At 43.9% G+C, this 22,892-nt stretch overlaps 1 protein-coding gene across 2 annotated transcripts in view; it reads right to left on the reverse strand.

Moving 5' to 3' along the window:
* The window catches only part of PHEX (phosphate regulating endopeptidase X-linked), a 265,370-nt gene that overhangs the window by 125,629 nt on the left and 116,849 nt on the right, over nucleotides 1-22,892 (reverse strand). For both annotated transcript variants that reach the window (XM_088451595.1, XM_088451597.1), the window contains 3 exons: nucleotides 8,314-8,430; nucleotides 6,163-6,246; nucleotides 3,900-4,045 (listed from right to left, as the gene is read on the reverse strand). In XM_088451595.1, the coding sequence (XP_088307721.1) occupies nucleotides 3,900-4,045; nucleotides 6,163-6,246; nucleotides 8,314-8,430 (347 nt within the window). The remainder of the gene's footprint in view (nucleotides 1-3,899; nucleotides 4,046-6,162; nucleotides 6,247-8,313; nucleotides 8,431-22,892) is intronic.

Genomic DNA, 22,892 nt, shown 5'->3' on the forward strand with positions numbered 1-22,892 from the left:
TACAAACTGTAGCACCAGCATATTCCATTGTGCTGTACAATTATCAAAATTGTAGATGAATTAATATAGCACACCTTCTGCAGCACTGATATTAGAAAATTACATTTGAAGATTGTAATTTATATATTGAATCAATTGCATCCATAGTGATATAATCAAGGCATGGATTACTCCCCAAAATAATACCAGGTAATTCCTGCCCTATTGTATTCACTTGAACCACGCATTTGCCCTCACTTGAAAGTAAGTAATCATGCGTGCTTGTGAAAAGGGGTCGTGGCCTCAACGGACAGGAGTTTGGTTTCGTAGCATGGGGCATGGCCTCGTCACAAACCCCCCCCCCCCCCCCCCCCCCGTCTCTCGGTATCCCAGTGCACCGGAAGGCGGAGCTACTTGGCCAGGGTGCAGCTGCTCGGCCAGGGTTTCAGTCCGGACCGGGCCATCAGCCCTTCTGGCATTTGCCAGTCCGGCCCTGTTCGGTGTGAAAGGGGATTACAGTGCACTTTATTGTAGGCATAGCTTTTGCTCCAAATATAGCGCAGGTGTAAGTTCTCACTGATAGTGTTGGCTGGAAGAAAACCATACCTGCTCACAGAATGCTGCATTTGGTGAATATATTCATTCTTTCTGTGTACTATATGTCTAATTTACTTCCAAATCTGCATCAGCCCCAAGGTGGGGAAATTGGTTTCTTTATGTTTAACATCTGATTGTTTTCTTATGTAATATATGAATGTAAACACAGTTTTCACTTTTAAGTTGTAAAATGCTATGTATTATAGTATAATGACCCTCTCCCTCATAAATCAGCTGTACGATACACATTTTTGGTCATTCTGAACGGCTAAATAAATCAAATGTAAAACAAAACTATGTCAGATATGGATGCCATTAATTTCAATTAATTTTACACAACCCGGAGGGGCAGAATCGCCATATTTTTACTGTTTCTACTGCTATACTGACTTTATAAAATATCGGTCTGGCATCTCTTTAAGTGACACTGACCATGAAAAGGTGCACAGCTATAAATAGAAATCATTTATTTCAGAAATTGCTCTGCAAATACTGTGCTTAACTGTGAAAACATGTTTATGAAAGCAGCGTGAGCTGACATAAAGGTTGCAGAGGAAGAAGCAGCAGACTTTCTGATTTTTCTTATTGTGTCTCATCCCCTGGATGGCTGGAGCAACATACATTGTTAAGGAAATAATTCAACTCTTCACAGGAATTTCTCTAATCCTAAATGAAATGTCTTGCGTTGCTGTGAAACACGTCAGTTTGACATCTGATGAGATTGTGGATTTCTGTTAATCTCCAGCTACTGTTAAGTGTCCTATATCCACCTCTTAGAACTGTCACAAGCAACAAATCATAAATTGTTCAAGGGAAACAGAATTGTGTTTAACAATAAGATGAAGTTTTATTTCATTTATACACTGTGGGGCTCATTTTTTCCCCTGCGCATATGCACCATAAATGCATACGCATTCGACTCTATATAATTTCTGCATTTCATTGCTTTGTGCCTCCGTATGCCTTTTGCATTTCATTGCTTTGTGCCTCCGTATGCCTTTTGCATTTCATTGCTTTGTGCCTCCTTATGCCTTTTGCATTTCATTGCTTTGTGCCTCCTTATGCCTAGGCAGAAAGAGTGAAGGAAGGTTGGCTATGCTCCTCCAAACATTGTAACCACTAGTTCTTATGGTAAAATGCCTGCTTCTGCATGGAAGTAGTTTGACATCTCTGCACCCTTGCTGTGACTTACTGTTCTGTAGATTTTTGTAGACACTGTGAGCATAGGTATTTAACTTAAGTATACTGTTACACTGCTTGCATTGGTCTTTATATGATATAAAATAAAATTGTAATTTTATCATATGGTTAACAAATCTACATTTAATTTATAGTTGTACACTATATTAATGGATGTCCATATTTTTAGCATTTACATCATATATACTAGCTCTTGTGTCCAGAGTTGCCTAGCTAATGCTGGGTACACAATGGCCGATACTGTATATATCGGTCGTTCAACTGAACAGCCAATGTCTCGAGTGTACGTCGGCCAGTGTGTACAGACGAAAAGTCTGTGAACAATGTCGTTTACAGACATATTGCATCGGCTGTGCAGCACAGCCTATGCCTAATATATCTGCAGATATATTGGTAGATCGTGCTGTGTGTACGGGCGACCAGCCGACCTCCGGGACACTTGTTGCAGAGGCAGCCGGTGACTGACAGCTCAACTGAGCGGGTAAATGTAAATGTCTGCTCAACAAATCAGGCTGACGATAGCCAAGTGTGTATGCACTTAGCAATTGTCAGATAGAACAACGGATCGGCCGGGCGACCGATCCGTCATCCTGGTATGTACACAGCTTAAGGCTAGATACACATTATGCAATATATTGGACAATATGTAGTTTTGAGGCAAATTGGAACAACATAACATTCACATTGCATAGTGTGGGCGCTCAAATGCGCATTCACATGCATTGTTCATCGCATTTTCACATCTGATGTGCTGTAGGTCAGATGGGAAGATGTCGTGCACATTGTGCAGTGTGTATGCTCAACTGGAAGACCACAAGATATATTGGTCCGATCTTTCCTCTGCAGGCATCACCTGAACTGCCAGTGATCTACACGATGATTGCATACTGTGTACTGGAGAAAAGATTAATTGGATACAATGCTTCAATATGATATATATTGTGCCGTCATTCAGAAGACGGCATAGTTTCTACACTCTATATCAGGGGTAGCCAACCTCGGTCCTCGTCAGCTACCAACAGTTCACGTTTTCCAGACCACCTAGCAGGTGCACAGGTGCCGTCATTACTAACTAACAAATTTGAAAAGATCCACAGGTGAAGCTAATTATATCACTTGTGATTCTATGAGGAGACCTGCAAAACATGCATCATTGGTAGCTCTTGAGGACCAGGGTTGACTGCCACTGCTCTATATCGTTTGTTCTGGAATGGAGGCAAATTGGAACAACCAACTTTTGTAACGTGTACCTAGCCTAAAGCTCAGTGTTGTTGTCCCAAATTCCGCTACCTTGCTCTGTCTCTTCTGTGCACTATAAGTGGGGGAAATGTACAGGTATTCCTGGGCCTCCATGCCAATGCTCCGACCCCACATCATTAAATCATCCGGGTACTGTCTCATCCATCCAGTGTAAGTGGAGGAGGATTTCAGGTAATTGGGTCCAGAGGGCCTCCATCCCACTGCTCCACTGCTGCACCATTAAACAAACTAGGGACTAACACTTCCATGCAGTGTACTGTAAGTGTGGGATATTAATTGGGTATTCTGATCCAGACAGTGTATGTAAACTTTAAAATAGGGTTGTGTTCCTAGTTGACCAACTTCTTTAAACCTTTTGGTTTTTTTTACACTTAAAGTGACAGCCGCATGCTGCATATAGTAGATCCAGCGAGCATGCGCACTCCTACACGATTACGTTTTTTGTTCCCCTAGGTAAATATAGTATATATTAGAGATGAGTGTTTAGGTTATGAATCGGTTGCGCTCGCATCTGAAAACATCAAAAAACATATTGGTTATACGACTTTTGGATAGCCAATAAGATAATGTTTTCAGATCTGAACTTGCTCTAAGTTGGCGAAAAGAACAGAGTCAAAAGCAAATCGCTCATCTCTAGTAAATATACACACATAGATACACGTCTTTTCGCAGGAAGCTACTTTTTCCTGTCTTAAGTCTGACTTGAGACTCACTGGGACTAGGGGGCGGAAATCGGAGCTCAAATGGATGTTAAATCGCGTGAAGGTGGGGGTGAATGTGACTGCGATGGAAGTGCAACAAAAGTATAATAAGGGCATGGGTTGGATATGGGTTTGAATATGGTGGCTCACATCTACTATTACCTTTTGTCCTCTGACTCTAGAATCCTGAACAGATCTTTAAAATATTGTGGTACACGGACAATCACATTTTCTGATGAATCAATATCCTTAAGATGAGGATAAATTTTGAAGTCGATGACTTTCTTCAGGTAGTTTAACCAATCAAACTGAAAACACATAAGATACAAATAGTTAAAAGAATAATATTTTTCTATACTAACAAAAATATACTTACCGGTAAATCAATATAATATACATCAGTCCCTGCAAACCTGTGGCTCTATTGTCAAACTGCAAGTCTCAGCATACCCCCAAAGGTCAGAAATATTTTCTTTCTGAACCTGAAATAAAGGCCATGACCATCTACATACAGGAGAATCTGTTCAAGGCTTCATCACGAAGTCCAGGTCCCAGGCCGATGCAGGAATTTTTTAATGGATAAATAGACAGGTTCCCTAAGAGCCTGCATTAAATACGCAGCCGGAATGGGTATGAAATACCGCCGGCTGCATGGCCGGCAGTTCGATTCCCGTCAGCGGCAGCCCGACAAGAGCAGAGTTAGAAGCAGCGGAAATCCCGATCGTGGATAGGTAAGTATCTACTAACCTAACCCTCCTTAGGGGTGCCTAACCCTAAGTCCCCCCCGGGAGTGCCTAACCCTAATCCCCCCTCTAAGTGCCTAACCCTAACCACCCCCTTCCCCGCTGCCTAAACCTAAGTCCCCCGGGGGGTGCCTAACCCTAAGTCCCCCTCAGGGGTGCCTAACCCTAACCCTCCCTCCCCCTAGCCTAACCCTAACCCTCCCGGGGGGTGCCTAACCCTAAGTCCCCCCCGGGAGCCCTAAACCTAACCCTCCCCCCCCGCGGCTGTCCGCTAGCGGCGCCCGGCATTACTACGATCGGGATTCCGGGCGCCAGTCTCCCGGCGTCGGGGGAAATGCATTTCACCCTTGCCGGGATATGACAGTCGGGAAGCCGGCTGCCGGTATTTAGGCAGTCGGCTTCCCGATTGCTTCCCACGCAGCCTCAATAAAAACACAATAAATAATCAATACCCTCTCCCACCAATCTCAGACTTCTTTGAGAGGCTCAGTTAGGCCATGGTCTTCACCAGCAGCGGCTCTTTCCCTCTTGGATGAGGGGGCTGCCGCTGCTTGTGCTGCCACTGCCTGCACTGCAGGGGAAGAGGAGGAGGCAATAATCCCAGTTGACCGGGTGCCTGCAAAATGGATCTGGCAGGCGTCAGTGCCTGCACAATGGATCTGGAAGGCACCGGTTCCAGCGCACATGCAGCGGATGGGCCGCATATGAGCAAAACCGCTACTAGGGACAGCATTGGTTGCAGCCCCTAGAAGCCAGGTAGGGTTGCCCGAAAGGTAGACGAGTGGCTTTTCTCTGGAAGCTCATACTGGCAGTCCCAGGGAGAGAAAACACCTCCCCATGGGATTGCCTGTCCTGTATGTGATTGGTAGATAGTGCTTCCAATGGGAAGCCACTGCCAGTCACAACGTAGCCAGTGCAGTCACAAACTGCAACTGGCTCACTGAGGTGGCGGATTTTACTGAGGTGGCTGCAGCCCTGCAGACCTTAGGCAAAATCAGACACTTGTCTTCACCAAACTAGGCACTCAAGGAACCTGTAACCTATGTCCAGGTGGTGGATACATATAAAATGGCCTGTATAAAAACACATCAGTCATTTTAGGTAAATATTAGCTATATTATATACTGTTTGAAACATAATAATATGCAACAGTGCTTTACATGCTCTTTAACATCTAATAATGTACATATTATGGCCTTATAGGTGGGATGTATCATGCATTCCGCAACTTACCGCATGCATAGCGGCATTTATTAATTCCATTTGCATGTACAATTGCGATTAAAAATGCAAAGGACAGCTCTGCCGATAAGAGCTGTCCTTTGCATTGTAAGGACTTCCAGGTTTATGACATGTGAGTCCTATTATGCATGCACGGCTGTCGGTCAGCGCGAGTCACGGGGGACACTGGGAGGGATCCTATCAGATTCCCCTGGGGGATTTATGTGAAAGACGACCATAGGCAACACCATCTATAGATGGTGTTGCCTATCAGTTACATATGGGGAATGCGGTCAAAGCTCCGAAAATGGTAGTGTTTGTTGGTTTGACCACATTTCAGTGTTAGTACATTCTGTTCTATGTCTTTAGCCAAGATAATCATAAGTTATAAAATGAGGTCTACATTTAAAAAAAAGGACAGTACAACTCTGAGTATTTAGTAATAAGGTAACATACTGTACCTGTGGAATCATAGTGCTCAGCTCTGAGATATTCATCTTGTTATATAAGGATTCACTTGTCCTGTTTTCATGGGGTATGGTAATCTAGAAAAAGATTGATGACATTGATCAACACAAGTATAGATGTTTACTAAAATACACAGAATTTTATTATGTGCATTGAAAAATAAACCAAATACAGTACTATCATATAAAAAAAATTAAAATAATTGGTCAATATTGTCAATTTAAATTGTCCAAACAACAACCTGGCACTTACACATACTGTATATATAAACAAAAGGGCAGTCTTTGACCAATTTTTTTGTCCCGATGCCTGACAAATGCTGGCTGCCGTTGATGTAGAAAGGAATAAAATTAAAAGAAGGACTCCAAGCACTTGCTAATAAGCAAAAATATCTTTGTACCAGCATTTTGTATCCCAACACCAAGCATAAGTGCAAATGCAAATAATGAGCTGATACACCTCCCAACTACAGAGGTCATAGGGAACATGCAAACAGCGAGCCCGTACATAGCCCACCTCCCAATCTACAGAGGTCATAGGGAACATGCAAATAGAGCGCCCGTACATAGCCCATCTCCCAATCTACAGAGGTCATAGGGAACAAATAGCGAGCCCGTACATAGCCCACCTCCCAATCTACAGAGGTCATAGGGAACATGCAAACAGCGAGCCCGTACATAGCCCACCTCCCAATCTACAGAGGTCATAGGGAACATGCAAACAGCGAGCCCGTACATAGCCCACCTCCCAATCTACAGAGGTCATAGGGAACATGCAAATAGCAAGCCTGTACATAGCCCACCTCCCAATCTACAGAGGTCATAGGGAACATGCAAATAGCGAGCCCGTACATAGCCCACCTCCCAATCTGAGAGGTCATAGGGAACATGCAAATAGAGAGCCCGTACATAGCCCACCTCCCAATCTACAGAGGTCATAGGGAACATGCAAACAGCGAGCCTGTACATAGCCCACCTCCCAATCTACAGAGGTCATAGGGAACATGCAAATAGAGAGCCCGTACATAGCCCACCTCCCAATCTACAGAGGTCATAGGGAACATGCAAATAGTGAGCCCGTACATAGCCCAACCTCCCAATCTACAGAGGTCATAGGGAACAGGCAAATAGCGAGCCCGTAATGAGCTGATACACCTCCCAACAACAGAGGTCATAGGGAACATGCAAATAGTGAGCCCATACATAGCCCACCTCCCAATCTACAGATGTCATAGGAAACAGGGCAATCAGTTCTCATATTGGTGGGAAGAGTATGCATATCATTACACATGTTGATGCTGATGTAGAGTTGGAAGTAAATCGGACGTATATTACTTAAAAGAAGCATTTACATTTTCTTATTATCTACCAACTTGACTACTGCAACCTCCTCCATTTTGGCATTCCCATCACTTATCTAGCCCCTGCTTTAATCTATCGTAAATGCCACAAGACTGATTTTCCTCCCTTGCCACTCCATATATGCCACACCAGTTTGCAAGCCCCTACACTAGCACCCTGTGTCCCACAGAATCAGCATTTAAAATACTCACCCTTACCTATAAATCCCTCAACAACAACACCCCTTCATACATCTCACATCTCATCAAATCTCATATCAAAATACTCTTAGATCTACCTCTGACTTACACCTTGCCTCATCTCTGGAATTCCCTACATGCCGGAACAGACTCCCCACCAGCCTTCATATCATTAAACACTCCCCGAAACCCCATCTCTTTATTAGAGCTTACTGTAATCACTACTATTCACACTAATGCACCATCATCATTATCCCAATCTCCACTCTGAGCCACAGTCTGTTATCTGAATTCATCTGTGCACTCTACCAATTACTCTCCAGCTGTTGTGATACTACAAGCATGCCTTCCAGTAGATCAGCTGGTGAAGCATGCTGGGACTTGTAGTTTCACAACAGCTGAAGAGCCACAGGTTTGCCAGGCCTGAATTTCTCCCAGGTGCAGAGACCGCCCCACCATTTGCTATGTCTGCATTTATTTTGTGTGCTTTGTATGTCCCTGTTTTATGGGGGTTTTCACTAACCAGTGTTGCAAATAAGTATGGCACTGAAAAATAATAACAACAAAGTTTATTTTTTAAAAAGTACATATTGTGATTACTTACCAGAGCCAATTTAGTTTCCAGATTAATCAATGATTTCATATCAGATTCTGCTCTTGTCTTATTGGCCCCAAGTAAAACTGACATATCAACCATGAAGTGAAACAGAGCTTCTTTATGCTGGAGAAAGGAGGAAGAAGAATACTTTATCATTGTGACCAGAATTTCAAAGTTAGCACTAGAAAGTTTTTAGTAAACTAACAGACTCTTCGCATTTTGTAAATACTGGTACACTGCAGTTTCCTTCATTGATAGCTCAGGATTATTAAACAGCTCACTCAAGATTACAATGGAAATAAAGATACTGAAAATATTATATTTAATTATTACTGTATATGGATTTATGATAAATAAATATCTAATAATAAAATATAAATATGCAGACAAATGCTCTATGTAGTTTCACACTTTTAGTTTGAAATTTATTTCTGTCTCTTTTTTTCATTTAATCTGGTTCATTTAGTTAATTTTTTGTGGAATTTATTGAACTCTTATAATGCATAGAGATCTTTTGTGCTACAATTGCCTATCAATGTTACTGGAAAAGTTTTTTGATCACATGATTGAAGTATTGTCCTAAAAATTTAATTCGACAGTCCGAGATCATCTCAATGCAGCATAATGTATATCTCATTTCCATGTGTGTATCTGGTTTGTCTCTGCCATTATTCCGACTGTTAACCCTTGTTGAGTGATACCTAACAAACTACAATAACCATGATCACTTCTTTTAAAAAACATCAAAAAACAGTAACATCCAGGCAACAATAGAAACATGATTAACACAATCAGACTCGGCCTCTCTTTAGTCCGTTCACCCTGTAGTCACCACGTTATCCATACCTCAAAGCCTGGAAGCGGATAATGAGCTGTAGTTGACCTCTTACTTTTCCGGAGCTGCTTCAAAATTCTCCCACCTGTTCCTTCACTTACGTTCCCATCTTTTGAAGTACTTACTGCAGAGCTGGAGCAGGGCTCTATGCCGCTCTGTGCCAGCCCTGCCCCCCAAACCTGTCACATCATGACATCACATCTAGATCAGGGCCACCAGCACTAGGAAGTAGAGCACGGCCCAGAGCATCCTTAGGATGCTCCCACAGCTCTACAGGCTGCAGGGTGCGTGTGCAGAGTGTGTATATCTGCAGCATGTACCACTGATTGCAGGGTTCTGTTCCACGTACCCTGCAATACAAATTAAGGTTTTGTGGACCAGCAACGGTGCCACCCCCAAGGCTCTGCACCCTGGGTAACATCACTGCACGCGCATGCCTAGTCACAGCCATGACATACAATCTAGCTTTTCAACCACTTTTCACTGTGTGTTGCTGTGATCTGCTGTCTCTTGGACCATCCCAATAATTCCTGGAACATTTCTCAGCCTGGATCCCTAATTCCTCTGACGTCCCCACCATGATCATGCAGGATTTAAAAATCTCTAGTGATCATATTATCTTTGTGCCTCAAACTGATCTCTAACCTCCTTTCTAGGTGATCCCCAATGGATGAACTCCTCTGCTCATTCTCATCTTATTTTCTCCTGACTTTGGTCAGTTTTTTTATGTAATACACTTTTCCCTCTCTGAACCCATCACTTGACCACCTGCAATCTCTCCTTCAGCACTTTGGCACCCACTATATTATAAATAAATAAACTAATTCTGACCCAAACTCAATCAGGTTGGCATTTTTTTTTTTCGCATGGCCCTCCAAGCTTCTTTAGAGACATGCTGACACTCACCTCACATACTTCCTTTCCTCACACAACTTCATGCACCTTATTTAGTCATGCTTTTAGTTTCAACACTCCACAGTGATTACATTGACCATTGTGATCAATGATTTGAGCAGAGTTAATCTTCAGGTCATTGCTAGGTCTTCAGAAAGGTCTTCCTATACTGGTTGTTATCCTAATTATTGAACAATCTATAATGTCCAGTGCCTTCTGTGATTATTATTTGCAGAATAAAATCCTGCAAGAAGAAGAAATAGTTTCCAGAAAGTAAGGAGGTAACGCAGAGTTGGAAGTAAGTCAGCACCAAACAATAGCATATTTTTACCCATAAGCAGATCTGTATGCCTATCGAGATACATCCACCTTGGCATGGGTTCCATATGCCCGTGGTTTACTACTAGTCATCATCATTAGAGCACTTGCAAATTGCCTTATACTACATGCAAAAGCCACATGCTTGCTGACATGCTGATCTGCATCTCTTGCATTTGACAGAACATACCCTCACTTAACTTTGCCTATATAAGAATGCAGTAATATAAAATAGTGGTTGCTCTGATCAATTTAATAGTCTTTCACAAGTGCTTGAAAAGGCGTTAAATCTAGACTGGAAAAAAACGTTGTTGACCCCAGCAATAAGATTTGAATCCTACATGATATATTTGGGAAAGACTATTAAGTTGATCTGAGCAACCACTATTTTATAGAGGCATAGATCGGACCAGCATTTGGAGGGTGTAATGGTTCCTATAGTGCTAGTTGAGGATTGTGGGTTACCTCCAGGTGAGTTGGCTGTCACCTTGGATATATTAATGTATGTGCCATTATCATGTGGCATAATAGTATGCAATTATATGACCCAAGTTGGTGCTACTATCATGTAACGTTAGGGACACCGGTACAGAGAAGCCTTGATGCAACCCAGTGCTTAAACATATCTTTGCAAACATATACAAAAAAGATCTCTAGTTTTCTATTATCATGTAATATTCAAATCTTATTGCTGATATTTGCAGTGTGCTGGGGAAACATTTATTTCTAGCCTAGATATAACCCCCTCCATTTTCAAGAACCTGTGAAAGACTATTACGTTGATCTGAGCAGCCACTATTTTATATTACTGTTCTGAAAGGCATGGATAAGACCAGTATTGGGAGCATGTGATGGTTCCTGTAGTGCTAGTTGGAGGTTTTTGGGTTACCTCCAGGTCAGTTGGCTCTCAAGTTAGATATATATTAATGTATGTGCTATTATCATGTGGACTAACAGTATGTAATTATATGACCTAAAGTGGGTGCTATTATCATGTAGCGTTGGGTGCTATTATCATGTAGCGTTGGGTGCTATTATCATGTAGTGTTGGGTGCTATTATCATGTAGCGTTGGATGCTATTATCATGTAGCGTTAGAGACACCGGTGCAGAGACGCCTTAACGCGGCCCGGTGCTTAAACATATCTTTGTGAATACATGTAACAAAGATCTATGGATTTCTATTATCATGTAGTATTTAAATATTATTGCTGGTCTTTTGCAGTGTGCTGAGAGGACATTTTTTTCTATATAAGAGTGCACCCAAAGAGTCTACAACACTGCATAGTCATATGTGCATGCACTCAATTTCTGAGCATCTGCAGAACAAATTCATGCAAGATATGATATACAAACCAACATACTAAGGGGCTGATTCTAAGTCAGACAGATCTTGCATACAGCCCTTGTGTAGTTGAGAATTTCTGCATCTTTGCATATGTCCATCCTATTCTTCTGTCAGACAGACCTTGGCTGGATCTGTCTTTCTGTGAAATTGGGTGATTTGGGGGTGGCAATATGATTGCACAGAAACCCCCCCGAGTTGTTGGAGTGCCAAGGCAGTTTCATGGGAGTGTCATGGGTGTTTTTTCAAAATCTTCATCCAAGTCTGAGTTCTGGGCATGGGGGAAGGGAATCCTGTTTCTGATGGATCTCCTGTATCTAGCATGGGAATGCTTCAAGTGCCGATACTAATGATAACAGTTGCAGCGTTTGTTGTAAAATCTATGGGTGGCGCAGGTTCCCGATTCAGGAACCCCCACATTAGCCCTATGGATTCTCGCATCAACATAAGGCAGTAAATTTGGCTTCTGCAGCTACAACTACAGACACTTTGTGTGTGACTCAGAATTAGCCTCTATGAGTCCAGCTTTGCATCAATCCTTACGTCTCTGAGCATTCTCAGTACATATATAAAGAAATAGCATCATTCTATGAAATTGTTGCATCAGTGACAAACTAAACAAAGAAAATATAAATTTATAAATATGAAACTGAAATAACAATGTTAACACTATAAAGAGATTATTATTAATTGACATCAAATTCAAAGCCATTATTTTTTGTGCTTTGTTTTTGTAACCGGTGCAACAATTGAAGGGATTTGCAGAGCCACGACCATGAGAATGCTCATCAGTTATTCCTGTTCTCCACCATTATTTTGCCCACTTTATTAATTTTATAAGGATCCATCTTGCTCACATTCAGCGCTCTGTTATTGAGTATTCTCTACACAATATCTAGTGCTGTTCCTGTTGGCTTTCCTTAACTTTGCCAACCTCTGGCATCCTTGAGCGTGGCTTATATTTGGATATTCTGAATTCTGGATGTCTGACCTCTGCTTTGTCTGTGACTGCCCTGTCTCCTGAAGCCTCCATGAGTCTCCACTTGCACCATAGCACTTTAGTGAACCTTAAGCCTGTGACCAGTTTAAAACAAGAAGTTAATTTGATATAGCCGCGTCCGGCTATTTAGAAAAGCAGTAAAACACCAAATTTGTGAAAAAGTGTTTTGGTTCTCCCTCAACAGTTCTTAATTGCTAGAGCAACTAAGATATTGTATATCCGGCCCCCTGTAAAGTGAAATGCCGCTTCAAACTTGTGTATATCTGCACTTTGCATGAGTGTTCCACAAAGTGTTACTTTGTGTGTATAGTGCAGAGAAGCACAGTAGTGTGCATCCAATAATTTGTGGACCAGAAGGAGGTCGTTTATAAATGTCAGGCACTGTATATTGAAACAAGTGGTGGCTAGTTAAAACAGTCAGCATGTGGTGAAGCTGTCAAGGAAAAACTCACTTTTCAGTTGCCAATCCACTTGGTGATGCAAAGACCCGCGTGGATGCTGAGGGCAAAGCAATGATCTTGCGAATGGCCACCCAGCGCCATTTTAGAGAAAAACACACTTAAGTACATATGGTGATGCTGTTATTAGCATCATGCAATCGCATATTTCACCATACCCCATACACACATTAAATACACACAGTTGCGCTGTTAACATGAAGCACATTAGCGAATGCATAATATCCTGCATGCGAACGCTATTTATTAGCTTCATGTGTACGCATCTGCCCCAAGTTAACTAGCGCCTTTTCCCAAACCCCTCATACTTACACACTGCACACTCACATAAAAGGTTCCATAGCTTCAAGACTATTTTGATATCTAAGGTTTAGTACATGATAAGCAAACCGTGTTTGGTGTTGTACTGATCTACTCTGTCTCAACAGCTTTCCGGTATTATCGGTGAGAAGATCGCAACATGCATTCTCAACTTATGGACTGTAGAGAGTTAAAATACTAAAATGTACTTTGTAATGTTAGCAGCTTAGATTTGCATGCGGCGGGAAAAAGGAGACAAAAGGCTGTCGGAGGCTGACCTGTGTCCATTTGAATCAACCTGTTAAATGTCCTGTAACAGAAGCACCGTGACTGGGAACCATGGTCTGAAGGCATTTATTTACTGTATGACTGCGTACGCAAATAGCGTCAATTCTAGAAGGTATAGGCAGGAGCGTATAGAGGTTTAAATCCAGTATCGTTAGTTGGGGGCTCGCAGGTTAATCTCGCAACCAGTCTGTAACACTTGGTATCGAACTCTCAGCAAAAGGGTGGAGGCGCCTGGCAGGAGAACGCATTGTGTGTTCGGAATCTGTTACTACCATTGTTGCTAAGAGTGCGCTACTGGCTACTGTGACTTTAGAAGCACTGATTAAGAATCCAGGGACGGGGGAGGAAAAAGTTTGTTTTCCTTCGTCAATAGGTTGTTTTTCCGTTTTATTTTGTGGGTTAAAAAGGAAGTGTCGCATTTTTGCATACGCAGCTAAGTGTAAGAGTCATAATACGGTTGTGTAATAGTCGCATTATTGTGTATGCGACTAGTCGCACAATAGCGTATATGTATTTCCGGTCTTGCTGCCACATGTTTTAAACAAAGCCATTGAGATTACATTATCAATTGTTGCCAATAACTGGGTTAACGTGTATTTTTCTGGGCAGGAAAAAAGTGTGTAACTGTGAGTATTTGTTTAGGGTGTAACACGGAACCTAAATGTTAAGGGTATTGTAGGACCCTTAAGTGCTAGGCGTAACAAATGGCCTAGTGACTCGGTAGCAGCTTACCGTTTACTTTACACAAGGCAGGTGTATGGGTTGTATTTTTGTTAGGGTTCGGCTCCCAGTGTGATTATAGCGTTCAGTAATCGGTTAGGCTTATTTGAGCACTATAATTGAACCGCATTGTTTTGGGCTAAACTGTGATTGTGAACTGGTGAGAGGGTGGATGAAATCAACTGGAAAACAAAGGGTATTTATTGCCCCCTAGCAGTTGAAACGTAGTCAAAAAGGGATTTCTGCGTGGGAGCAGCTTCTTCCATAGGTGAGTGGAGGCGTCTAGAGGTCTTCCATAGGGTTCGTGGATACCCCCTTTTTCCAAGACGTCCGAAGGTAAGTGAAAGTATCTTGACTGTCTTTCACCAGTTTAAATCTTTATTGAAAAACGTAGGATTTGTCCCAGGATGGGAGCCACGCAAACAGTAGAGATGTTAGACAATGATGTGCTGCTAATGGAAGCGCCACTTGGATCGGCACGTTGTATTATGCATACTAAGTATGGTGCTTATGCAATTATGTACTGTGATATATGGTTTAAGATGATGATAAAGAGTGTAAGGCCGTTTCCCAGAATTGGTAGTTTTGATAAGGATGTATTGAACAATGTCCGAGATCACATCAGTCTGGTGCGTTCTCGAGTGAAAAAGGTAAAATACTGTATAACGAATGTTTAAAATTATGGCAGCATGAAGGGGATGCGTGGCTTAAAGGTGTGCAAGCGACGTAACCTAGCGTTGCGAATGCATTACCAGAAAGTACACCCGCAGCACTAAATTGCAATACGTGTGAGCCGCGAAATGGCACACACGTGCAGCAAGGTAGCGTTATGGAAGGTATTGCCAGTGGTTCACGCGCACCACCGCCGCCCTATGTTGATGGTGGTGCAGGTACAGTTGTTGAAAAAAAACAAAAATGTAACAAGTAATTTGTACCCTCTCTTAAGTAACCATAATGAAAATGTTTATGATGTGGATGATGAGCCTATTGTTATATCTGCCATTTTCCATGCTGTACACATGTTAGATGCTCCACCACGACAATCACAAGTGGTGCCGCCATCTCCATCAGGGATAGTACAGGAAGTGTTAACATCTACTGCACCCTTAGAGGAAGTTGTTAACCCTATACGTTGCAGTAACAGACTAAACCCCCAGCCAAGTAATAAGGTCAAAAGTAGCAGTGCGGCCGGTCTGCATCCCATCCGGACAATAACTGTTCCGAATGGGAATGCGGATGCGAATGGAGTAGTGCCCACAAGGGAAGTAGTAATGCATTGTCCTTGTCATTGTCCAGAGCAAAATTCCATAATGAATGATTTCCCCAATCCCAAAAAGGAATTAGCCAAATGTCAAAGATTTCTGAAAATTTGGGTAGTTCTCACGAGCCAACAAACAAAGATTGGCGAGTGGTGTTAAGGGCCTGTCTACCACGCAATATCGACGTGACAAAATTTATCACGGATTGTGTATTGGATGGAGATGTTCCCTTAACAGATGAAATTAATCAAGGTAACATTTCCCACAATGTAACTCAATTGGGTGTATATTTTCCAGTAGTAGTTAACTGGAACAAAATCTTAACCACAAAACTAAAAGAGTGAATCTGCAGAAGATTATTGTGACCGGGCTCTGCAGGCTATCACCCAGTACACTGGGTTAGAAGATATTAAAGATTGCACTCACCACAGGGGAATGATTGTCACTGTACTCATGGATGGTCTTAAAGAGAACCTAAAGACCCAGATCCAGACCTCACAGCCTGGCTGGAGGGGAGTCACAATAGATACCCTCATAGAATCCGCAATTGAACATGACAAGAACATCTCTAAAAAGAGAGAGACCCATAGCGAGAAACTAATGGCTGTCAGCAATCAAGCTCTAGAAGGAATGATGGTAACATCACAGCCAGCCGACACACCTGCACCCACACATGAACAGTTACACATCCTCACTAATCCCACACAACTGCAAATGCAGCCCTACCCCACTTATCACCCACAGCCACAATTCCCATACTATCCACAAATCCCATATCTCCCACAATATCCTCTCCCTCAATATCCTTACTCATACCCACCACCTTTCTCTCCTACTCAACCCACACAACAATCCTTTCATCCACCCAACCCACGAAAGTGTTTTAATTGCAACCAGCCAGGACATCTAAGTAAGAACTGTACGGCAAAAAGGGTAGGATCCCCTAACCAGGGAGTACCTGGATATCCCCATAAAGGATATACACAGAGACCAGCTCCAATTGTGGCCGTTAATGCTTTATTGGAGAGTGGGAGTCAATGCTAGGGGTCAGGTCATACCTGTAGTCTACCGATAGTCAGGTTAACGGGAAGTACTAGGGAAGAACCGGTAATGATGGCTGATGTAGCTGGTACTAAATATCCTTTTCTTGTAGACACAGGGGCAACCAGATCAGTGATAAAATCTCCCATTAATTTACAGGTAACCAACGAGACAGTACCAGCAATGGGCGTAACGGGTAAAGTACAACATTATCCTTTAACCAAATCCACAGAGGTTACTATCGGGCCGTTGCATACCAGGCATTCTTTCCTCCTGGCAACAGCTCCTACTAACCTACTGGGAAGGGATTTGTTATGTAAGATGGGATGTGTCATATATTGTACCCCTGATGGTGTATTTTTAGATATCCCAGAGAGAGTTGCGCATGAGGTGAGGGATATGTTGGACACTCCCCAAAGGATAATGTATCACTCTACCAGTTTAAGTGGAAATCCATCTAAGGTAGAGCAAATGTTATCCCAAATTCCAGATTCACTTTGGACCAAGGATGGACAGGACACTGGAATAATGGCAAATGTAAAACCCCGTAATGGTAAATTTAAAAGGTGGTAGGCAAGCTCCAAAAATTCCCTAGTACCCATTAAAACAGGAGGTAGAATTAGGGTTATATCCCATAATTGAGCGATTGTTACAACAGGGAATTTTAGTTCGTACAGCTAGTGTAGCCAACAGTCCCATCTTTCCGGTAAAGAAGAGTGGTGGGAGGGGTTATAGGCTGGTACAAGACCTTAGAGGTGTTAATAAGGTGGTAGAGAGCCAATTTCCCGTAGTGCCAAATCCAGCTGTCATTCTCATGCAGATCCCACCAAATGCAACCCATTTCACTGTCATTGACCTCTGTTCTGCTTTCTTCTCTGTGCCTCTTCATCCTGACTGTCAGTACCTATTCGCTTTCACATACAGGGGTGTACAATACACATGGACACGATTGCCCCAAGGTTTCATAGACAGCCCCAGTATCTTTTCCCAGTCCTTACACGACTGTTTACAATCTTTTCAACCTGCCAATGGGTCTGTTCTAATACAATATGTAGACGATTTATTGCTATGTTCTGATTCGTTTATGTCATGTTTAAATGATACTAAACTTTTGTTGCTTCATCTCTCGCAAACGGGACACAAGGTTGCTAAGGACAAACTTCAAACGTGCCAATCCAGAGTAAAATACTTGGGACACTGCCTAACCCAGGGGTTACGACATCTAACTACTGATCGAATCCAGGCCATACAGAACATGACACTGCCGCAGAACCAACAGCAAATTCATACCTTCTTGGGAATGTGCGGATACTGTAGAATGTGGATCCCAGGTTTTTCTATTTTGGCCTTGCCATTACAGGACTTGGGCCCTCATTCAGAGGCGGTCGGAGGATGCAAGCAGTCGCTCAGAAACTAGGCGGCCGCTTGCATCCTGACTGCCCGCCTCTGTTTCGGTCGTTAGGCTGTGGGTTTACACCCACAGCTCTAACGACCGCTCGGGTGATGGTCGCGATGGTCAGAGACCATCGGGGCTTACGACGAGACCCTAGGGTAGGGTCTCATTTGTCGTAAGCCCTGTAGAGCTTCTGGCTCTGTCAGAGCTGGAAGCTCTCGACTGACATCACTAGTGATGTCAGTGGGGCCTCCCCCAAACGGTAGGAATTCCCATGGGAACGCCTCCGTTTGGGCTGCCACCCCCCCGGCCCGCCTTCCAAACAGGGCGAGCTGTCAATCAACATCGACAGCTCGCCCCCTTTGGAAAGAGACCCGCTACGACCGGCGCTGTCGGTCGTAGCGGGTCTCACGCATGCGCACGAGGGAGCCGGCTCCCTCGTGCGCATGCGCACTGGCCAAACATTGAGGCGGCCGTGAGGCCGACTCTGAATAAGGTCCTTAGTCTCTTCCTCAAAGCCCGATCGTTTCATACACACAGAGGAATCAGAGCAGGCTTTCCTTAATCTTGAGGATAGTCTGACAAAAGCACCTGCATTGGGAATACCTGATTATGAAAAACCTTTTGATTTGTATTGTACGGAAGCCGATGGTTGCGCAGCAGGTGTCCTCACACAAAAACATGGTGATGCCAGTGGGCCCATAGCATACTACAGTGTACTGTGGCAAGATCACTCCCAACGTGTTTAAGAAGTGTAGCAGCGACCGCTCTATTGGTCACCAAGAGTGAGGATGTAGTACTAGGCCATGATATGATTGTCTATACTCCCCATGCTGTATCTGCTCTGCTGAACTCTACCCAAATCAGACACGTCTCTTCAGCTAGGTTTACCAAATGGGAAATAGCTCTAATAGCCCCTGCAAACATCACTGTTAAATGATGCAGTACGTTAAATCCAGCAACATATTTAACATATGTGCAACATGATGCACAAAGGGTGGAGGGAGACGAGTTGCTGTGGGGAAGTGAGTTCAGCAGACATAGTGATGCACATGATTGTATGGAATATCTGAACCAGACCTTTACTGCACGACCTGACATACGTGCTACACCTTTAGAGAATGTCGATGTGACATTTTACATGGACGGGAGTTGTCATAGACAAACAGACACAGGTGAATTGAGTTCAGCAGACATAGTGATGCACATGATTGTATGGAATATCTGAACCAGACCTTTACTGCACGACCTGACATACATGCTACACCTTTAGAGAATGTGGATGTGACATTTTACATGGACGGGAGTTGTCATAGACAGACACAGGTGAATTATGTACAGGTTATACTGTTGTAAATGACACAGACATCATAGAAGCTGAACCCCTTGGTCCTCCTCACTCAGCCCAGGTGGCGGAGTTAGTAGCACTAAAAAAAAGCGTGTGAATTGGCAGACAAATCTGCTAACATTTACACTGACTCTAGGTATGCATTCGGAGTGGTACACGATTTCGGAGCTCTATGGCATCTGAGACATTTTATGACAGCAGCAGGCACACCAGTTGCACACCAGAGCAGATGAAGCTGCAAAATAGGCAGCAGGGTTAAAAATTAATATACCAACGGAACAAATTATGGGCCTGATTCAGACCCACTCGCGAGCGGCTGTCCGCTCGCAAGTGGGTCGATGTTATGGACTGAGCATGCACACGACGGAGGGAGCTCCGTCGTGCGCATGCGCCAGACGCGACGAGCAAAGGAAAGTCCTTCGCTCATTGTGTCCGATCAAAGGGGGCGTGCTGTCAATGTTGATTGACAGCACGCCCCCTTTGGTGGGTGTGCCAGGGGCGTGCCTCCCTGACGGGGGCGTTCCCACGGGAACGCCTCCCGTCAAAAGCCGGCCCACTGACATCACTAGTGATGCCAGTGGGAGTGATTTTGGCTCTGATAGAGCCAAAATCACTCCGGAGCTTGCGGTTGAAAACCTCAACCGCAGGCTCCGGCTCGCAATTTCGATGGTCGCGATGGTCACGACCATCGCGGCCATCACAATGCACGCTCATATAGCCTGTGGGTGGTGACCCACAGCTATACGAGCGTCCAGGAGGACGCTCCATTTTCATGGAGCCCGGCCCTCATTCAGAGCGTGCGCTCTGCTCAGAGCATACGGCTCTGAATGAGGGCCTATGACTTTTCAAACAATTGATATGCTGAAACTAACTGAGATGCAAAATTTGTGTTCTATCCAGGAAAAGTCAGTCTGGAAGTCCAAATGATGTGGGCAAGAGTCCTCTGGACTCTAGAGGGACGGACAAGGTCAGCCAGTAGCTCCCAAGGAATACTACCCCAGCCTGGCTTAGGCAGCGCACGGTCTGACTCATTTGGGAAAACAAGGTATGTGCAAATTGGTGAGAGCATACTGGTGTGCACTGGGGTTTTCTTCTGAAGCGGAAAATAGAGCAATGTCCTGTCTGACCTGCTTGAGGAAAAACATTGGGAAAATGATCCCTACTGAAACATCCCACATTCCACCGACCGACGGACCTTTCCAGGTAATACAAATTGATTTCATCCAATTACCAGCTTGCAGGAATCTCAAGTATGTATTAGTGTGCACTGTCGTGTTTTCCAATTGGGCTGAGGCATACCCAGCGGCCACTAATACTGCTGCGTTTACTGCCAAGAAAATTGTACAGGAGTTTGTATGCAGATATGGTATCCCTAAAATTATCGAGAGTGACAGGGGTACTCATTTCACAGGTGATGTTTTTCAAACTATGTGTAAACTGATGGGTATTAATAGTCAACTTCACACCCCCTACCGACCGCAAGCCAGTGCCAAGGTAGAGAGGATGAACGGGACTATTAAAAATAAAGTAAGCAAAATGATGGCAGAGACTGGACTAGGAATGCCAGAAGCATTACCGTTGGTGCTACATAGCATAAGGACCACTCCTAGACCCCCTCTAAATTTGTCTCCCTTTGAAATACTGTTTGGTAGACAACCTCATTTGATTATAAGTCCACAGGAAGACTTGAAGGGTAACAACAAGGTAACTGTAAGGTATCTTATATCAATGAGTAAACAGTTAAAACAGCAACAGCAGAAACTGAAAGTGTTGTCACATGATATGCCTGAAACTAACTGTCATGTTGTTGAACCTGGAGAATATGTTATGATCAGAAATTTCTTACGTTCAGGTTGTTTGACTGATCGTTGGGAGGGTCCATATCAGGTGTTGCTGACGAGTACCACATCTTTGAAGGTGGCCGAGAGAGATACCTGGGTCCACTCCACTCATTGAAAAAAGGTCAACCAAGCGGTGGAGAAACAAGGCGGAGACAAGGCTGATAACATGGACCTGTCGATCGCGAGCTTGTTTCAGGAGGATTAAAAGGTTGTAGTGAGATACCTGAGCTAAAGAAATTTGCAGTTCCTTGCTGCGGCGATGGACTGGTCTGCTGTGTTCATTTTCATATTCTCTTCCAGAGTTTCCATCATCCTGGTTTGTTATGGGATATCTGGTTTCTGTGACGGGGGACTGATAGAGGATGGGAGCTGATGGCAGTGCTAATGGAGTGGAGTCAAGAGGAGGAGTGCTTTGCCAATCAGGGGAGTGTCAGACCAATCTTAGTACTGTAATTGTTAAGAGATCTGCTATTCCGGATACTCGGGGATGGTGTGGAGGTTTATCATCTGAAGATTCCTGTATTTGTGAGCTTTGTGGGTCCCTAGTTGATGAGAAATGTATCCAACGGTGACAGCCTAAATATAACCCGTACTGGGGTGGGTATCCTTTAGAGGACTATCATAGTATGGTAGGCAAAGTTTTAAATCAGACTGATTGTTGGGTGTGCTCACATCTGCCACAGGGACAGCATAATGTAGGGTTGGTGCCATTTCCACTGAATATTATGGAAATTTTAGAATTACAAAAAGGGAAAAAGTTGGATGGAAAATTCCTCTCATCCAAACCACCTCATTTCAAACTCCATCAATTCTAAGTAGATAGATCACTTTCGTGTTTAAACATAACCAACCCCAATAAACCAGGGAGTTGGGAAGTGACGGGGAATAACCAGACTATGGCCTTCTCACTGAGAGCTGATAATGAGCCTATGAATTATCATCTGTTACGCTCAATTAGATCTAATGGGAGACACTTTAGGTATCGGTATACACTAAGGGCCTGATTCAGAGCCGGACGCTCTGACCAGAGCGCTCGCTCTGAATCAGGGCCCTCCTCCTTGAAAATGGAGCGGCCTCCTGGCCGCTCGCATAGCTGTGGGTGACCACCCACAGCATATGCGAGCGGCCTAAAAGATGGTCATGACGGACTTGCGACGGAGACCCTGCGGTAGGGTCTCCCTGCCACAAGCCCTGGAGTGATTTTGGCTCTATCAGAGCCAAAATCACTCCCACTGACATCACTAGTGATGTCAGTGGGGCCGGCTTCAGATGGTAGGCGTTCCCATGGGGATGCCTCCGTCTGGCTGCCACGCCCCCGGCACGCCCACCAAAGGGGGCGTGCTGTCAATCAACAGCACGCCCTCTTTGGTGCGAGACCCGGAGCGATGGAAAGCCCATCGCTCTCCGGGTCTCGCGCATGCGCACGACGGAGCTCCCTCCGTCCTGCGCATGCGCAGTGGGGAACATCGACCCGCTTGCGAGCGTACTGCCACTCGCAAGCGGGTCTGAATGACCCCCTAAGTTCCACCAAAGAAATGATTGGTAG

The sequence above is a fragment of the Taudactylus pleione genome, unplaced genomic scaffold (assembly GCF_031769625.1).
Source record: "Taudactylus pleione unplaced genomic scaffold, aTauple2 ptg000026l, whole genome shotgun sequence".
Classification (NCBI taxonomy): domain Eukaryota; kingdom Metazoa; phylum Chordata; class Amphibia; order Anura; family Myobatrachidae; genus Taudactylus; species Taudactylus pleione.